Source organism: Microcaecilia unicolor, chromosome 1 (assembly GCF_901765095.1).
Source record: "Microcaecilia unicolor chromosome 1, aMicUni1.1, whole genome shotgun sequence".
NCBI classification, from domain to species: Eukaryota; Metazoa; Chordata; class Amphibia; order Gymnophiona; family Siphonopidae; genus Microcaecilia; species Microcaecilia unicolor.
Genome location: NC_044031.1, coordinates 209,765,713 through 209,784,858, shown reverse-complemented (window position 1 = coordinate 209,784,858; position 19,146 = coordinate 209,765,713). Strand labels below are relative to the sequence as shown.

At 42.5% G+C, this 19,146-nt stretch overlaps 1 protein-coding gene across 1 annotated transcript in view; it reads right to left on the bottom strand.

The window, feature by feature from the left end:
* Window positions 1–19,146, bottom strand: part of LOC115472877 (mediator of RNA polymerase II transcription subunit 1-like) — a 128,355-nt gene that overhangs the window by 59,607 nt on the left and 49,602 nt on the right. Inside the window, exon 3 of the mRNA XM_030207404.1 lies at window positions 14,226–14,310. Within this exon, the coding sequence (XP_030063264.1) occupies window positions 14,226–14,310 (85 nt within the window). The remainder of the gene's footprint in view (window positions 1–14,225; window positions 14,311–19,146) is intronic.

Here is a 19,146-nt window from a genome sequence, read left to right as displayed (position 1 = left end):
TAGGACATGGATTTGAGTTGATCAGACTGGCATTTTGATTTGGGGCATTTCATAAGGCCTGGTTGTGGGATGACAGTGTGCTGATCTTTTCTCTTTTCCATAGCAACTGCTGCTTGGAAGAACAGGAAGCAGTATCCTAAGAAGAAAATATCAATATGTGATGTCTGTAGTCAGATGAGAGAGGGATCCAGTTGGCAACCTTAAGTTGAATCCACACAGGTTTTGTTGTGGTTTCCTGAGGGAAAGGGAAGGAAATCTTACCCATTAAGTCACTTTTTCTTCAGGCAGAGGCACCAGGTGCCATATCTTAGGGCTGTATTCAATTAAAAGTGTACCCATCAGAAACTGTCCAAGTGGTTTGCACATTTATTTATTTGGATTTTGCTCACACCTTTTTCAGTAGTAGCTCAAGGTGAGTTACATTCAGGTACACTGGGTATTTCTCTGTCCCTTGAGGGCTCACAATCTTAAGGTTGTACCTGAGGCAATGTAGGGTTAAGTGACTTGCCCAAGATTACAAGGAGCAGCAGTGGGATTTGAACTGGCCACCTCTGGATTGCAAGACCAGTGCTCTAACCAATAGGCCATTCCTTCACTCCACATATATACAATCTTTAAAAAAAAAAAAACAGTATGGAAAAGAATTCCACTAGGATACGAAAGGTAAGAGAGACTAAGCTACAAGAAAGCAATGCAACAGTGCCATCCAGGACCCCCCCCCCCCCCACCCCATACACACACACCCAGACTATGACTCCATCCATACCAATGGAAGAGAGAATGCTCAGAAAAACACATCCTGAAATAATAGGGTCTTTAGCTCAGTTTTGAATTTATGTAAGGAATCCTGTAGCCCCAAATAGGAAAAGTATTCCACATGTGAGGGCCACCACCACTAAAGATCCTTTTCCTGATTCCTTCATGTTGTACTTGTTTAAATACAGGTATAATAAGTAAATGTTCCTGACTTGATCTAAGGGTAAGTTGAGAAGTGTAAGAAAGTAGTTGTGATTAATTGGATCATTAAAAATTTAATCGCATAAAGGTTCTGACCCTATTTGCATGGGAGCAGTTTATATTATTGTATATATTAAGCACTGTGTATCATGGACTACAAAATTCCTATAGTTTTATAGTTTTCTGTCATGGACTCTATGTGGTCTTCTCTCAGTGCCTTGTGGGCATTCCCTATTGATTTGCCCTGCCTCCCAAGCATACTGGGTAGGGAGCCTGCTCCTCTCTCTCTCTCCTAGTGTCTGAAACAAGCAGCATGTTTCCTAAGCAGAAGCTGCCTATGCTGTAATTTGAATGCTCAGCCTTTCCAAGTCCTTGAGTATTCACCACACTACATACATATTGGACAGCTAGTGTGCAGCTGATTCCCCAGCCCCCTCTTGCCTAGAGAGCGCTTATTAAAAATGGACTTTAGTTTGCAGAGGTATCAACTCTTTTTCCAGTACATCGCAATAGTAAGTCTTGCTTCTCTTTGTTTTTGATTAACTGCATTAAAGAAGAATAGGATCAAGAGTTTGGGTCTAGTTGGTATGTAATAACATTAACAGAGTTTCTGACAATGACAGAACACTGGGTTTGTTTGTTTTATTTTTATGTCCCACTGCAGCTCCTTGCAACTCGAGGCAAGTCACATAACCCTTCATTGCCCCAGGTACTTAAATATATAAAACTGCTTTGATTGTTAACAATAAAAGGCAATCCAGGGCCGCCGAGCGGGAGGGCAAAATTCCCCAGGCCCAGGTCTCCAAGGGGTGCCCAGCACCAGGGTCTCTCTCCCTCACCTGCTCCCAGGCCACCGGTACCACTGTCCCCAGTCTCCACCTGCCCACCCTCAGCTCCCTCGACAGCCCCCGTCAGGAGGTCAAATTCAATGTGACATCTAATGGATTCAATGTGCAGCAACAGAACTTAGTCCCATTCACATTATTGTTTCTCAGTGTCTTCAGAGCTAAGACTGTCCCCTTTGTGCAATCTGTTTGATCGATTGAACAAAGGGGACAGTCTTAGCTCTGAATGCACTCAATAAAACACTCAATGTGTATGGGAATAAGTTCCATTGCTGCACATTGAATCCGTTTGATATCACATCGAAATTGACCTTCTGACGCGGCCCGTCTTGGGTCACCATTGGAAGATTGTTTCTCAAGTCATATCATAGACCATTTATTAAAATGGACTTGGGGAAAAGCCACTGCTTATTTCTGGGATAAGCAACATAAAATGTTTTGTACTTTTTTGGGATCTTGCCAGGTGTGTGTGACCTGGATTGGCCACTGTTGGAAACAGGATGCTAGGCTTGATGGACCTTTGGTCTGTCCCAGTATGGCAATACTTATGTACTTCCGTTGCTGCACATTGAATCCATTAGAAGTCACATCGAATTTGACCCCTGATGCAGGCACTGTGCATCGAAACACGGCCCGTGTTGGGTCAAGATTGTTTCTCAAGTCATATCATTAAAGGAATTGTCCCCCAATTTTGAAGGCTCGTGGTGGTGCTTTTTTTTTCTGGACCTTATACTTTGGACCTTCTCTCTGCTTGTTTGTGTTTATATTTCAAACAGTACAGGGAGACATGTTTCGCTGTTTCTCTTTCTCTGGTGTTGCACTATATGCAGAGACTGGCTTCTTGGGGATTCAGTTTAATTTTTGTCTACATATTTCTATTTTCTGTTTGTAGTTGCTTATTCTATACTGGGTGAGGGTCTGTGTTGTGCATGTGTGAGATGAATCAGTTCCTGAATATAGACAGTAAGAGGAGGAGAAAAGGAAAATAAATATGGGGGAGGGGGGGAATGATACCTGGGGAAGTAAAAGCATGGATTTAGACTGGGTATAGGGAGGGTGAGCGAATGAAAATGAGAACATGGAGGGGAGGACTGTGGGATTGAGTGGGAGGCAATATAGAGTCTCTGGGATCGGAGGAGAAAACAAGATCAGGTGGGTTAAGTAGGGTTAGGGTTACCATATGTCTAGTTTTACCCAGACATGGCCGGGCAACTGGGTGGGTTTTCCCAGCCTGCCCATTTGTCCGGATTTCCGGACAAACGAGTAGGCTGGTGGGCGGGCCTAATGGTGTTGCGAGGCCACTTCAACTCTCGGTGGCCATTTTGAATTGGCGCCAGGACCGTCAGCATTGCAAGGGGAAGTCAGAGAATGCAGGTCAACGCTCCGGGCAGGAGAGGGGTCTCTTTCCTGCCCCGAAGAGGTTACTAGACCACCAGGGCAGTAAAGTAAGGTAAGGAGAGGAGACTAGGGGATAGGATACCCTTAAGGGGTGGGATGTGACAGGGCGGGGCATGTGTCCTCTTTTTGGGGGGACCAAATATGGTAACCCTAAGTAGGGTGAGCCAGAGGGACTGAGTTGAGGGGGAAATGCTAACAAGAGGAATGTGACAAGAGAAAGACATGGAGATATGAGAAATAAAATCTATCTACCCTCGATGAAAGCAGAATATTAAAACATGGCCGTGTTTGGTTTGTTAGGTTGATTAAATTGATGTTATTTTTGGAGTTTATTTGTACCAATAAATTACTTAAATATTTTATGTGTTATTCACGGGGAAGAGAAAGGAGAAGTTCTGGGAGAGAGAGAGTAGATGGGAAGAGCTTGGTGACAGGAAAGGTAAGAAGAGAGAGGGAGTAGCAGGGAAAGTAGAGTGCAAGGTTGAAAGGCAGGAGAAGAAAAATAAGAAGAGTTCAGGGGTTAATGGCAGGCAGGAGGGGGATTGGCAAAGGGAATGGAAAGAGACAAGGAGTGAAGGTAGAAGGAAAGAGAAACTTGCATGCCCACAGTCACACACACAGTGCCAACATGTACCTACCCTCAGTTGCAGGAGAGAGTACAAGAAATGAAAGAAGGGTGACAAGGAAGAGAGAGAGAGAGAGAGAGGTGGGTGGCAGAATAAAGGGAAAGCAGGAGGGAGAGTGGTATAGGATAAAGAAGGTAAAGACTTCATGAAGGTGGGATAACAGAGTGAGTGAGTGAGGGACACATGAAACAAGCCTACATCTCCCTTGCACAGCCCCACCCTAAATCTCCTCCCAGATACTTATCTCTCCATGCATACATTCACACACTCCCAACATACTTATCCCCACTCATACACCGCGGAAGGTGGTGGAGAGGAAAACGGTAACGGAATTCAAACATGCGTGGGATAAACATAAAGGAATCCTGTTCCGAGGGAATGGGTCCTCAGAAGCTTAGCTGAGATTAGGTGGCAGAGCCGGTGGCGGGAGGCGGGGCTGGTGGTTGGGAGGCGAGGATATTGCTGGGCAGACTTATATGGTCTGTGCCCTGAAAATGACAGATACAAATCAAGGTAAGGTATACACAAAAAGTAGCACATATGAGTTTATCTTGTTGGGCAGACTGGATGGACCATGCAGGTCTTTTTCTGCCGTCATCTACTATGTTACTCACATGTTTATTCCCACACATGCCTGATTCTTTTTGGTAACCTATGCATGTGACATCTTTTTTGCTACTAGGGATCTCCTGTATTGCCTCTCCAAATTAGTAGGTTACAGTAATAGGGGAATTTGAAAGTACTCCGTCCATATACCTGTATTGAACTCCCAATTATAGTGGACTTAAAATGAATAATTTCTGGTTATTTTCATTGCTTAATACTAAGTTTCCTATGATAACATTATGCTTATTTGAATCAGCTTTTCTGTACAAATTTTGCATGATTTGTCTGACATTTCATAAATAAAAATGTATCTTGTCAGCAGGGGATGGGGCTAGGTCTGCACAGGGCCCCACAATTGCAAAGACTATCTCTGCATCCATGTATGATTAAGTCTATACCATTGTAATAACTATGGGATCAATTTTCCAAAGTTCAATTTATATAGGGCCTCTAAATTTGATGAGATGTTTACACCAGGGGCGTAGCTATGGGTGGGCCTGGGTGGGCACAGGCCCACCCAATCACAACTCAGGCCCACCCAGTCAGCGCTCGTAAAATCGGGCATTAAAAAAAAATCTGCGAAGCCATTTCGCAGGGCAGGCAGCGCTTCACGTCTGCCCTGCGTGCATTGCAGAAGAAGGAAATCGCCTCGTCGTCTTTGGGCCTTCCCTCACTGTGTCCCGCCCTCCTTCCGTGTGGGCGGGACACAGTGAAGGAAGGCCCGAAGACGACAAAGCGATTTCCTTCTTCTGCAATGCACGCAAGGCAGACGCAAAGTGGACCTGCTGCTCCGAGGGTAGCAATTAATTTACTGGCGCATCATCACTGACGGCGCAATGCAGCTGCTAGTGCTCTGCAGCTGCTCTAACCCAGCATCAGCTGCCCAGCTACCCCGTGCCCCCCGCAGTGCGCACGTCGCACACCAATAGAAAAATCTGCCGCCCTCACGGCTCGGCTGAGTGTTCTGCAGCTACTCTCACCAAAATGCCTGCTACTGTACTGCCTTGCCCCCCCCCCCCCCCACCCCACAATGCACACGCTGCACCTGTGCTGGGCCAGTCTCCCTGTTGGAGTGTCAACTGAAGAAGTTGGGTCCTCTTAATTCAGCCTCAGGCCTCGTCTCAGCACTCCCCCGCAGCCACAAACACCTACAGGAGCTACCACAGTTAGAGCTCTGCTCCAGGTGCACACTGACTGCAGTCTTTTGGGAACCAACACTCAAACCCAGGTAAAAACAAATGTTTTAATTGTAATTATGTGTAATGCTGGTGGGCTTATGGGTAGGGGTGGGCTTTTCACTGCCTAGGGGGAAAAAGGTATATTTAATGTAATGCTAGTGGCTTTCTTTGTATTTAATATTGGTAGGGATGGTTTCTGCAATATCCATGTTAAAACAAAAAGAAAAGTTTTATTTTTAATGTAGGCAGGTTTCTAAGAGGGGGTGGGCTCTGCAGTGCTCAGGACATTACAAAACAAAAGTTTTATATTTAATGCTGGTATGCTTCGGTGGTTGGGGGGGGGGGGGGGGAGTGGTGATGCCAGACTATGGGGGGATGGTTAAGGGGTAGGACATGGCTGACTCTAGGCTACAGGGAGGGGTGGGGGGTAGGGTAGGGCTGATGCCTAGATGCGGAATGGATGGTGGGGAAGGGAAAGTTAAAGCTGATGTCAAGCTACGGGGACGGATGGGGTGAGTAGAGTAGTGTAGGGAAGGGCTTGATGCCGGACTATGGGGATGGATGGGGGGAGGTAGGGAAGGGGTGATGCCCAGCTACTGTATGTCAATTACGTTGATGCAGGGCAGCTGTTGGGCAGACTACTTAGAAATCCTTGTCAAGTGCATTCTAAGGCATTAGTTTGTATTATCCCAAGAAACACTACTCATATCTATATACATAGCGCCCACCCATATTAGCTCTGGGCCCACCCAAAATGTCAGGTCTGGCTACGCCACTGGTTTACACCTAAATAATGGATACAAAAGGCAATTGAGACTGAAGCTATGAAACTTCCTCAGATCCCAGTGCTGTAGGTACCGCTGACTTGGTGGCATTCATTTTGAAACCTGACAGGTTTCCATAGGCTTGCAACTTCTTTACTATGGGGTCTTTGTACAAAGGCAAGCTAGTGGTTCTAGGGTATGCTAATCATTAGCGTGTGCTAAATGCTAGCGATGCCCACAGAAATATATGGGCAACTCTTGTGTTTAGCATGTGCTTATTTTTAGCGCTCACTAAAAACACTAGTGCGCCTTTGTAAAAGGACCCCTGCATTAGCTAATGACTGAACAAGTTTGAACACAATTAATAAGATGTCATCTGTGAAGAGAGATATCTTATACTCTTCTCCACCCACAGTTAGTCCATTTATTGCTAAGTTTGCCCTGATTTTGGATGCTAAAGGTTCAACCACTAGTACAAACAAGGAAGATAGGGGATAGCCCTGATGGGTCCCCTTCATCAATCCAAGTTTGTCAGAATATCCCCCCATTTGCTCTATCAGGTCAGACTAAAGGGCAGAAATCCATGCACTGAAGTTTGGGCCAAATCCCATACATTGTAACACTTGACGCATGAATCTCTATTCCACCCGATCAAACGCTTTCTCAGTGTCAATGGTCAGAAGTACCATCGAGTTATTCCTGATCTTAGCTTGCCAGATCAAATTTAACGTGCGTCTGACATTGTCTTCAGTTTTTCTATCAAGGATGAAGCTAGACTGGTCCTCCCTCACCAAATAGGATAAAATCAAATTCAATCTGGTGGCCAATACTTTAGCCAACAACTTGACATCTAGGTTCAACGGAGAAATTGGTCGGTATGAGCTACAAAGAACTGGGTCCCTCCCCAGCTTTGGAAGCACTTCTTCCCACTTTCAGAGTGGATGGTGGCAGTGAAGCTCCTTTTCAAATAGAGTTGAATATTTGAGCCAATATTGGGACAACAAAATTTTTCCTGGTTTTAAAGTTGAGATAGCTTTCTAAACTTCATTTGCCTCAATCTCCTTATCAAGTTGCTGAACATACAGCTGCCCCAACCTCCTTAGCTGAATCTGATTCGAATATACATCAATCTCCCAGGGAGTAGCTTGTATTTCTGAAGTACACAATTTTTAATAAAACATAAGAAAGCAGCGTCTCTCTGTTCCTACTCCCAGACATAAATGACCCTCATCTGCTCTAATAGATACTATCTGGCTTGTGCTTGTTTAACTTTAATTTGATGTGCTACCACCTTACTGGCTCTATTGCCTTCTTCAAAATATTTTTTATTAAGCATTTATAAATCATCATGTATCTTCCTTGCCCACAGGCTTTTCAAACCTCTCTCTCATTTTGGATAATTTAACTTGTAACTGCATAGTGGGTTACTTAAACAACTCTTGGTCACATTGCTCTATTTCCTGGCGTAGCTGTCTAGCCTGTTGACTGTGCTGTTTATGTAGTCTACTGTCCCATTTTATAAGATGAACTCTAATAAAGGCTTTAAAGCCATCCCATATCATGCTTAATGAAGTATCCTGAAAACTATTAGAAACATTCTGTAATCAGTTTAAATACATATGCAAGTACTTCCTTGTCCTCCAGGATACTCATTAATTCTACAGAATTGTAATTTTTTATCCACCTTTCCCATCTTGCAAGTGAGCCACACCAGACCGTGGTCAGACCATACTATAGCCTCAACGAGAGAACGAGATAAGAATGGTAACGTATTTTTATCACAAATTAAAAACTCTTTACAATAAATGGTGTTTATGTGGCGCTGAGATGAACATAAATGTATGTGTTTTAGGGTTGAATTTTCTCCATACATCTACTAGGATCATTGGTTTCAAAAAGGACTGAAATGCTAACTGATCAATTCTGTAGTATTTTGTTCATGAGGTATTTTCAAGGAAAGGATGAAGGGTCATGGAAAACATCTCCACTTATTATCCATTGTCCCACCCCCAATTGTAATAAATGTTTTTTTTCCAATTCAAGGTAAAAAAATCCCTCTGCTTCTTATTAGATGCATACACCGACACTATATTACACATACATCCTTGAATATCTGCATAAATATCAACATACCCCACCCTAGACAGTCGTCTATAGTTTCACCTAGATCTATACTCTCTTAGTAATCAATATCCCCATATCTCTTAACCTTCTTATTTGGGCAAGAGGACATAATACAGGTAGAAAATATATAAATATTGAGTACACAAACGTTTCTCAGCTCTTCTCTTTAAATGAGTCTCCTGCACTAGTCAAATTATGGCAGGAAGTTGAGTAACTTATATGGGGAGAACATAAGAATAGCCATTCTGGGTCAGACCAATGGTTCGTCTAGCCCAGTATCCTCCTTCCAACAGTGGCTAATCCAGGGCACAAGTACCTGGCAAAAAAGCTAAATAGCAGCAACATTCCATGCTACCAATCCCAGGGCAAGCAGTGGCTTCCCCAGTGTCTGTCTCAATAGCAGACTATGGACTTTTACTCCAGAAATTTGTCCAAACTTCTTTTAAATCCAGAAACACTAACCATTGTTACCACATGCTCTGGCAAGGAGTTGAGTGTCCCCTGGTCTTTGTAATTTTTGGACAGAAGTGAAAAATCAATTCATTTTTACCCATCTACTCCACAGGATTTTGTAGACTTCAATCATATAACCCCCTCCACCATCTCTTTTTCAAGCTGAAGAGCCCTAACCTCTTTAGCCTTTCCTTAAATGAGAGGAGTTTCATCCCCTTTATCATTTTGGTCACTCTTCTTTGAACCTTTTCTAATTCCACTATATCTTATATGAGATACAGTAATCAGAAATGAATGCAATACTCAAGGTGTGGTTGTACCATGGAGCAATACAAAGGCATAATATTCTTGGTCTAATTTCCCATCTCTTTCCTAATAATTCCTAGCCTCCTGTTTGTGGTTTTGGCTGCCACCACACACTGGGCAGAAGATTTCAGCATTTTGTCTACGATTGACACCTAGATCTTATTCTTGGGTGCTGACTCCTAAGGTGGACCCTACCATCAGGTAACGATGATGTGGATTATTTTTCACAATGTGTATCACTTTGTATTTGTCCATATTAAATTTCATCTGCTATTTGGATGTCCAGTCTTCCAGTTTCCTAAGGTCTTCCTGCAGTTTTTCCATAGTCCACTTGTGTTTTGACAACTTTGAATAGTTTTGTATCTCCAAATTTAATTACCTCATTTGTTCCAATTTCCACATCATTTATAAATTTGTTAAAATAGCACTGGTCGCAGTACAGATCCCTGCGGCACTCCGCTATTCACCCTCCTCCATCGAGAAAAATGGCCATTTTACCCTACCCTCTGTTTTCTGTCCAATAACAAAATTCCTAATCCACAGGACATTGCCTCCTATCACATGACTTTTTAATTTTCTCAGGAGTTTCTCATGAGGAACTTTGTCAAAAACCTTCTGAAAATCTAGATACACTACATCAGCTGGCTTATCTTTATTCACATTTATTCATTCCTTCAAAGAAATGAAGCAAATTGATGAGGCAAGACTTCTCTGTGCTGACCCTGTCCCATTATACCATGTTTGTCTATGTGTTCTGTAATTTTATTTTTTATAATAGTTTCCACTATTTTGTCCAACACTTAAGTCAGGCATACCAGTCTGTAATTTCCCAGATTACCTCTAGAACCCTTTCTAAAAATTGGTGTTACATTGGCCACCCTCCAACCTTCAGGTACTATGGATGATTTTAACAGGTTACATATCACTAACAGCAGATCAGCAATTTCATGTTTGAGTTCTTTCAGGATTCTGGGGTGTATACCATCCTGTCCAGGTGATTTATCACTCTTTAATTTGTTGATTTGGCTCAGTATGTCTTCTAGGTTCACAGAGATTTCTCTCTTTCATGCATTTAATATTTAACCTTACTATCTTAAAATCTGCCATACCAGAAGGGTGCTGCGAGTTAGATGCTCTCTTTTGCTGTTCACTTTTTCCTAAGATAATATGCTTCATACAAAGAGAAAGGGAGTTGTCAAGGCTGCTCCTCCAGTGGCTCTGATGATTCTCTCTGGTCAGTAAAGGATTGACCACTTCACAACAGAACTTCCAATAGTTATCAGGGAGAGACCCCCAGCAGTGGAAATCGGGTGAAGCCTGCTTCCTTTGGGCTAAAACATCATTATCTCCCATGATGCCATTAGTTCCGCCATGTCCAGCATCTGCCTCTGTGTATATCGTCGGTCCCAGCAATGCCAAAGTGCAGGCCCTGTGTCCTGCAGGACACAGGGCCTGCAGGAAGGTGTCGGCCCGAAGGTGGTCATCTCAGTGCTGGAAGTTGGAGCAGTCATGGGGAAACAAACCATTAAAGGCAGGGGTGTGCTGGTAAATTTTTAACAACAGGCTCTTTCTCCAGATGTAGCCATCTCTGCAGTAGGAAGGGCCAGGGGTGGCCGGGGGGGGGGGAGCAACACTTGCCTCTCTCTCCTCCCTCCCTTCGTGCGGGCATGCTAGGCATACCTTTGCTGGCAGCCAATAAATGGACTGCCACCACTCCCAATGTCTTGCTCCGAGCAGCATGCTGGAACTTCTCACACATGCTCAAGAAGTCCCAGCCTGCTGCCCAGAGCTGGAAACAAGGAGCGGGGAGCAGCAGTAGTCTATTTACTTGGCTGGCAGGGCTCAGCATTCCCACCAGCAAAGTAAAAGAGAATTCAGCAGGAGGCCCAAGCCCACATTTTGGGAGCCAGTTGTTAAAGTAGCCATGGAGGGCCCTACTTTAACAACCGGCTCCCAAAATTCTTAAAAACTTAACAACCGGCTCTTGTAAGCCTGAGAGAGCCTGCTCCAGCACACCACTGATTAAAGGTTCCTATGGCGATTACTCTGGATTCAATCTGGGAAGTGTTGGGGCAGCTTCAAGATTCTGTGTCCTGATCCATGACTGAGATAATCTCTTTGGCTTTTAAAGATGATTTAATGGCAAAAAACGGTTATAAAGCCATAATGGATATTTCTGCTCAGAACACTTTGGTTAATGCTAGTGTGAGAGATCTTCAGGAGTTTAAAAGTCTTGTGGCTCTTCATAGAAGGTTGGAACAAACTGAGAATTTTAATCAAAAGACTTAAATCTACGTGTGTTAAATTTTTCAAAACCCCTGGAATGTTACTTATGGATCTTTTCAAGAAGTATCTTGATGAAACATTAGGTTTTCCTCAAATAATATTCACCCTATAAATAAGATTAATGTTTTGCCCATTTCCTCAAAAAAAAAAAAAAACTTGGGGGAAATTGGAAGGAAAGGTTGCTCAGGATGCCTCATTAGATCTCAAAAATTTCAGCAATTCTGGAAGATTCAATCACAGAAACTACCTCAAGGGTAACTTTGCTTTATCCTATGTTTTTGAACAAGATTTAAATACAATTTTGAGACTATTTCAGACAGGACAAAAAGTGGTGGATTTATTCTGATGTTACAAGAACACAGAAAAAGAGACAAGTTTTTTTACCAATGAGATCAGAAGTTAAAAATATTGGTGCTACTTTTCTCATATCCATGTAAATGTGTTATAAGATTAGCTGGGACCAAATATGTTCTCTTTGTTCCTGAGCAGCTGCGTTCATTCCTGGATATGAAGACCATCAAAGCTGAAGCGTTGGTTTATATTTGGATAGAAGTCTTGGCTCCTGTTAATGTCTTTGCCTTTATATTTTCTACATTTTTTCCTTAGCTTTCTTTCCTCTCCTCCCCACAACTTAATTTGTGGTCCAAGGAAGATTGTAATTTTTCCTTTGTAAAGGGTCTCTTTATTATTGTTTGTTATGTTACTTTCTGTGTTTCTGAATCAAGGGTTTAATCATGTGGTATTTTTTTTGAAAATAAAAAATGTGTGTTAAAAAAAAAAAAAATAAAAAAAAAGTCTGCCATTCCAAGACTTCAGAAATAAGCACTTTACAATCTGGAATATACCTCCCTCCCTCCTCCACCCCTCCAGGCACCTGACGTACACAATATATTTTGATATCAGCAGGTGTTGCCCAACACCTGTGTCATTTCCAGAAGTGCAGAAGACAGTCTCCGAATTACCTCCTCACAAATCAGAGTATTTCCTGGAACCATCCTCGTAATTCCTCTAAGTTTGACTTGGTGAGATCCACAAGTGGTTCATCTGCTGCCTTGCTAGAGTTAATGTGGCAGCCCCTGCCATTTTGTCGGCTCTTGTCACAGTAGAGCTGGACCTTGGTAAGCAAAGTCTTGAAAGTCTTCTTTGCTGCCATATGGGGTTAGTTGCTGGTATACAGAGCTGCATTATACCCTGTGTGAAGGGGAGGATAAGGGTAGTGCCCCCTAGAAAATGGAGGTGGAAGAAGGACTACATTTCCCAGCATCCCCGGGGAAAACCCTGGTATAAGGATTATTGGCCCCAGCATTCCCCGGGAGAAGGCTCTGACAAGGCAGGGGAGGGGCACCTGGAACCTAATCAAGTAAGAGAGGAACAGCCGCCCAGAGGAGAGGAGAACGAGTCCATGGACTGGCAAGCTGCTGGAGAGCAGGAGCAGGAGGCAGGCTCTGAGGAACCCATGGACCTTTCTGCCTGGGCTCACGCCTTGAAAACTAAACCGAAAAGCCAGGTGAACTCTTGGCGTCAGAGCTGGGCTGAAAGGGGAAAGGTCATGCGGAAAGAGGGTCAGTGAAGTAATAGAGTGACCCTGAATGAGTGGGATCTTTTCCTCTTTCCCAGGAGAGTTCAGGCTGTGTTCCTTGAAGAGACTGTATGCCTGAACTGAGTGCTAAGGCACTAAGCACTGTGGGTTTTGAACTGTTGGGAAAACAAACCTTTTGTGTGGGGGAGGGGAAAGTAAGTTACATTGGGGGGTTTTTTCTTTTTGTGACTGAGGCCCACAGACTTGTGTGTTTTGGACTGTTTGCAGGGGTTCTTTTTGGGGTGTGAAGTTGGACTACAGAGGAACCTATCTGTGGGAACTGTTAATTAGGCTCCAACTAATTTGTGCAGCAGCTGAGAGGGGATGTGTTTTTTTTTTGGTTCTGCTGTATCTGGGCCCTGAGAGTAAAACAGGAGCAAACTGTTTTGAAGGGCTGCAGGATTCCTTTTGAAAGTTACTGGACTGTGAATCCCTGGCAATAAAGGAGCTTGGTGACTTTTACCTTTTTGAGTTTATTTTCTTTGAGCCCTGCCCTGTGGACTGCAGTGGGCCGGGAGGCTGAGTGGCCAGGGTGGAGGCAAGGTCCCGAAGACCCACCGGCGGAGGGAAGGATCTTCACACCTGTTATGTTCAGTTCAGTAGTGTTAATTAGCCAATAAACATCGATTTCCAAGAAAAAGTAAGAAGCCAAGGGCTTATGCTTTCATTCAGCACGATGAAATCACTTCCTCCTCACGTACAATTTAATTGAGTAACAGTATCCAATTAGGGGCTTAATTATTGAAGTTAATTGGTAATCAATGTTTGCGCTTGTATTTAGCTTCGTGCTATAAGGTATGGTGCCTAACTCTACTAGCATGCAACTCAAAAAGAGGCATGGCCATGGACGTGTCAGAGGCATTCCAAAATGTTTCACATGTAGTTGCAGAATATGGCTTCAGCACGCCTAACTTAGGTACTAGCTTGTACACCAGGTTTCAGCAGGCATAAATCTGATGCCTAGAGTTAGGCTTAGCACCAATTTTTTTCACCACTGAATTCTGAGCACCATTTACTGAATCTGGTTCTTTATGTAAACATTGCAGCTGCCCACCTAAAACATGCCAGTTCTATTTGTAGAATACAGTTTCACTCTACTTCACCTTTTAATGCATTTTGCAACTTCTTCATACAGTTCTGTACTGGAAAATCTAACAGTTCTTTCAGTGCAGTTCGAGTAGGTTTTTCCTGCAAGAGAAAAAAATCAGTTACATGAGAACTATTGAACCAAAACCAGTTCACATTCATGAAAATACTCCAAATATCAAAGAAACCACTGATCACATACTATTATATTGGAAAGCCCTCCTCCAATAAATAACTTTGCAGAATATAGTACACAAATTCACAAAAGTGCACTTATACAAATGCTCCACAATGCGCAAATATAAATGTAATAAAAAGTATGTCATGTCATTTGAAAAATGTTAAGCTGATAAGACATAAATAACGCACACCCATGCTGGATACCACAACTCAGTTTATATGTCTGGAGGTCAGAAGAAGAAGAGAGCAGCAGTAAAACAAGCCAAGTTGATAGTCATTTTGAGAAAACCATTGGTCCCTCCTACACGGCCCTGCCCCCACCCTGTCCTGAAGATAGATGGCCAAAATGCTAAAATCTAGCAAGCTTGCAAAATGAGTATTTTATGCCAAAGAGCCATCTTAAAAACTTTTCCATTACATCACATTACCAATGCTCTTATATTCCACAAATACCATTATATTTTATGCGAATTCCAACTAAGAGAACCAGGTAATCCCTAGGAAGGAACGTTATAATAAAAGTACAACTCGCCTCAACATCTCATCTCTATTTTAGAAAGACAAAAAAAATAAAAAAAAAAAAGATTTCAGAGCCTTTCTAAATATCAAACAGTTTTGTAACATTCTAACTTGAAAAGGTAGCAAATTCCAGACTACTGACACTTGAAAAGAAAAGCACTCTTGTAAAGTACCCTATTAGGGTTTGGAAAAAACAGTAGTATAATATTACATAATAACGATTCAGTCTTCTCTCCTTTCCATGTAACATATTACATCCCAATATATTACATCACAATATATTTGTGAGAGACATTGCCGAAGGGTTAAAGGTAACCCTCCCGGAGGGAGTGGAAAACATGAAAAAGGACCTACGGAAGCTAGAAGAATGGTCTAAGGTTTGGCAATTAAAATTCAATGTGAAGAAATGCAAAGTGATGCACTTAGGGAATAGAAATCCACGGGAGACGTATGTGTTAGGCGGGGAGAGTCTGATAGGTACGGACGGAGAGAGGAATCTTGGGGTGATAGTATCTGAGGATTTGAAGGCGACGAAACAGTGTGACAAGGCGGTGGCCATAGCTAGAAGGTTGTTAGGCTGTATAGAGAGAGGTGTGACCAGCAGAAGAAAGGGGGTGTTGATGCCCCTGTATAAGTCGTTGGTGTGGCCCCACCTGGAGTATTGTGTTCAGTTTGGAGGCCATATCTTGTTAAGGATGTAAAAAGAATTGAAGCGGTGCAAAGAAAAGCTACGAGAATGGTATGGGATTTGCGTTACAAGATGTATGAGGAGAGACTTGCGGACCTGAACATGTATACTCTGGAGGAAAGGAGAAACAGGGGTGATATGATACAGACGTTCAAATATTTGAAAGGTATTAATCTGCAAACGGACCTTTTCCAGAGATGCGAAGGCAGTAGAACGAGATGACATGAAATGAGATTGAAGGGGGGCAGACTCAAGAAAAATGTCAGGAAGTATTTTTTCACGGAGAGAGTAGTGGATGCTTGGAATGCCCTCCCGCGGGAGGTGGTGGAAACGAAAACGGTAACGGAATTCAAACATGCGTGGGATAAACATAAAGGAATGCTGTTCAGAAGGAATGGATCCTAAGGAGCTTAGCCAAGATTGGGTGGCAGAACCGGTGGCGGGAGGTGGAGATGGTGCTGGGCAGACTTATACGGTCTGTGCCAGAGCCGGTGGTGGGAGGCAGGACTGGTGGTTGGGAGGTGGGGATAGTGCTGGGCAGACTTATACGGTCTGTGCCAGAACCGGTGGTGGGAGGCGGGACTGGTGGTTAGGAGGCGGGGATAGTGCTGGGCAGACTTATATGGTCTGTGCCCTGAAAAGGACAGGTACAAATCAAGGTAAGGTATACACAAAAAGTAGCACATGTGAGTTTATCTTGTTGGGCAGACTGGATGGACCGTGCAGGTCTTTTTCTGCCGTCATCTACTATGTTACTATGTTACCCACATGTATAATGGTGCTTTATTGCAAATTATTTCAAATATCACTGTACACATTTTAAATTGAACTCGGAACCTCAATGGGCAACCGGAGAGCAACAAGCAATGGAGCAATTCTGCCATGTTTGTGAGCAGCATATATTAAAACGAACTGCTCTATTTTGGATAGTTTGTAATCTTTTAAGTACTTATTATAACCTATGTAGAGAACATTACAGTAGCCTAGCTGGAACAACAACAAACGCCACACTATTAGCTGAAAGACTGAGATCCAAATATCTTTGTATTCTTAAATTTTCCCCCTTCAAAGCTGTAACTTGTACTCCAGGTTTTTAACGACTATGACCACCTGGAGTGGCAGCTCTAGACTTATGGGGCTAGAGTCTATATAAAGCGGGCAAGTAGCATGCATTACATTGTGCACGTGACCAATTAATGCATGCTACACAATTGAGTAATGAGCCAGTGATAATTGGCTGCTAACAACCAATCACTAATTGGAATTTCCACATGCTTTTTTTAGGCGCATTCTAAAAAGAGGTGCACGTAAATTCCAACATGTGTAGCTGAAAAAGGAACATGGTCATGGGAGGAGTGTAGGCATGTTGGGGACGCTAGTTGAATTTACATGCATTGTTATAGAATTTGGGGGAACATGCCTACATTTAGGTGTGGGTATTTACACCAGGCTTTCAGTGATATAAATGCCCACGCCTAAATGTAAACACATTCCCTGGTCCTATGATGTATTCTATACACTACTACTATTTAGTAGTACTACTATACACCGCGCCTAACTTTTAGGCATGTTATATAGAATAGTACTAGGTGCATTTATCAGATGTATCTAGATTTTTGACACCATTTACAGAATCCGGCCCACTATGTTCTCCCTTTGACCAGACCCTGATTTTCTAGCATGGTATGTCCCAGAGGGGTGGCTCTCACCCTGTACTGGAAGTTCTAGTGGTGATGAAGTGTTATGTGAAAATGCTCGGAGGGTGGTGTTTAGTGCTAGTATTTTCCAGAAGGGTGAAAATGGAAGAAATGCCTAGCTGCTAGTGAAGCAATTAATGCCACATTTGCAAGAAAGCTAATCTACTAAGGACATGAAACAGTAAAGGGATTCTACGGAAATAGAGTTGACTCGTCCACTCCTTAACTTGGTGAATAAATTTGTCAATTGCGCACAAATTTATAGGACAGTATGCACATTAAGTGCTAGCTAAGCACTCAACACTATTCTATAAAATGTGTGCTTAACTCACTGCATAAATGCAAGGGGGCATTCACAAGGGAGGAGCATGGGTGGGACCAACATGTACGCACATGAAACGTGCAGAATACTGTAAAGTTATGTGTTATGTGCAAAATGCTGCATTTAGGTGCACTCAGTTACGCCTGCCACTGAAATGTAAGTCAGCATTTTGTGACTACACTAATATTCTAACATGGAATCTTGATGTACACATGCCCTTACAAAATTAGCGCTCCGCATGTGGGATCTAGGCACTTAAATTATGGTACCTAGTTATAGAATTGTTCTCTCATTGAAAGTTCTTCTAGGAAAGGAAAGAACGCTAGAGCAGATAAAGAGGAAAGGGATCCAAGTTTCTCAAAAGCAGCTAGGAATAGGCAGCATAGTTTCAAAAATCCATACCACCCCTAGAAGATATTTAGTAATATATCTAAGAACATAAGTGTTACCATACTTGGACAGACCGAAGGTCCATCAAACCCAGTGGCAGCAATTCACATCTACCCGTTCTACTCCACTCAGTATTTTATAGACTTATATCTCCCCTCATCCATCTTTTCTCATATGGAAGCCATCCCATTCCCTTTATCATTTTCATCGCCCTTTTCGGTACCTTTTCTAATTCTACTGTATCTTTTTTGAGACGCGATAACCAGAATTGCATACAGTATTTAAGGTGTGGTTGCACCATGGAGCATTACAAAGGCTCAGCACAGATATACAAGAACTATATACACACTCAAAATGTACCGGTGGGAAGGCTTATAAATATCTTTTCCAATGAACAGAAGGAAAGCCAGTTTTGAAACTACAGAAAGTAAAACAGAAAAAGGACTTTGCCAAGGACCTCTATCAAAAGAGTGTCTATGAGGAAAAAGAAAAACCTGACAAGACACTAACCTTTGAAACTATTTTTCTACTTTGATTCTGCCTGTATATAGTTGCTACTGAGCATTTGTCCCAACTTTATGCCTAAAACATCCAAAAAAATAAACCATTTGGTTCAGAATTTGAAATCTGGCTTGGACTGACTTATTGAATGAAAGGAGAATGCTGTGTGTGAAATATTGTGCCTTTGGTTTTCCAGCTCCTTCTGATCCCAGCCCTGACTTTCCCCAAAACTCTGAATTTTAATAAAAGCTATTTGCCTCGATATTCACTGGCAAATAATGGTTACATATATTATAGACATTAAGTTAAACTAGATAACATCCCTAAAAGAAGGCCTGCTTTCTTAATTTCCAACAGTCTAATCTAATCTGGCATTTATTGATCATGTATTCCTCCATGGGTCTGAAGTGGTGTACAAATAAAAGAAAGCAAATATTATATACAGTATATAAATTGAAGTATACAAAATACAAATTACATAAAATATGTAACAGCTATTAAACAGAATTTACAATCAAATTTACAGGAACCTACACATTTATTAGAACTGCTAAGCTCTCCTTTTTTCAGTAGCCTACACATATCAGAGCTGTTGAGCTCCAACCTTCATTATAGCCTACTCTTGGTGTTATGGTATCAGT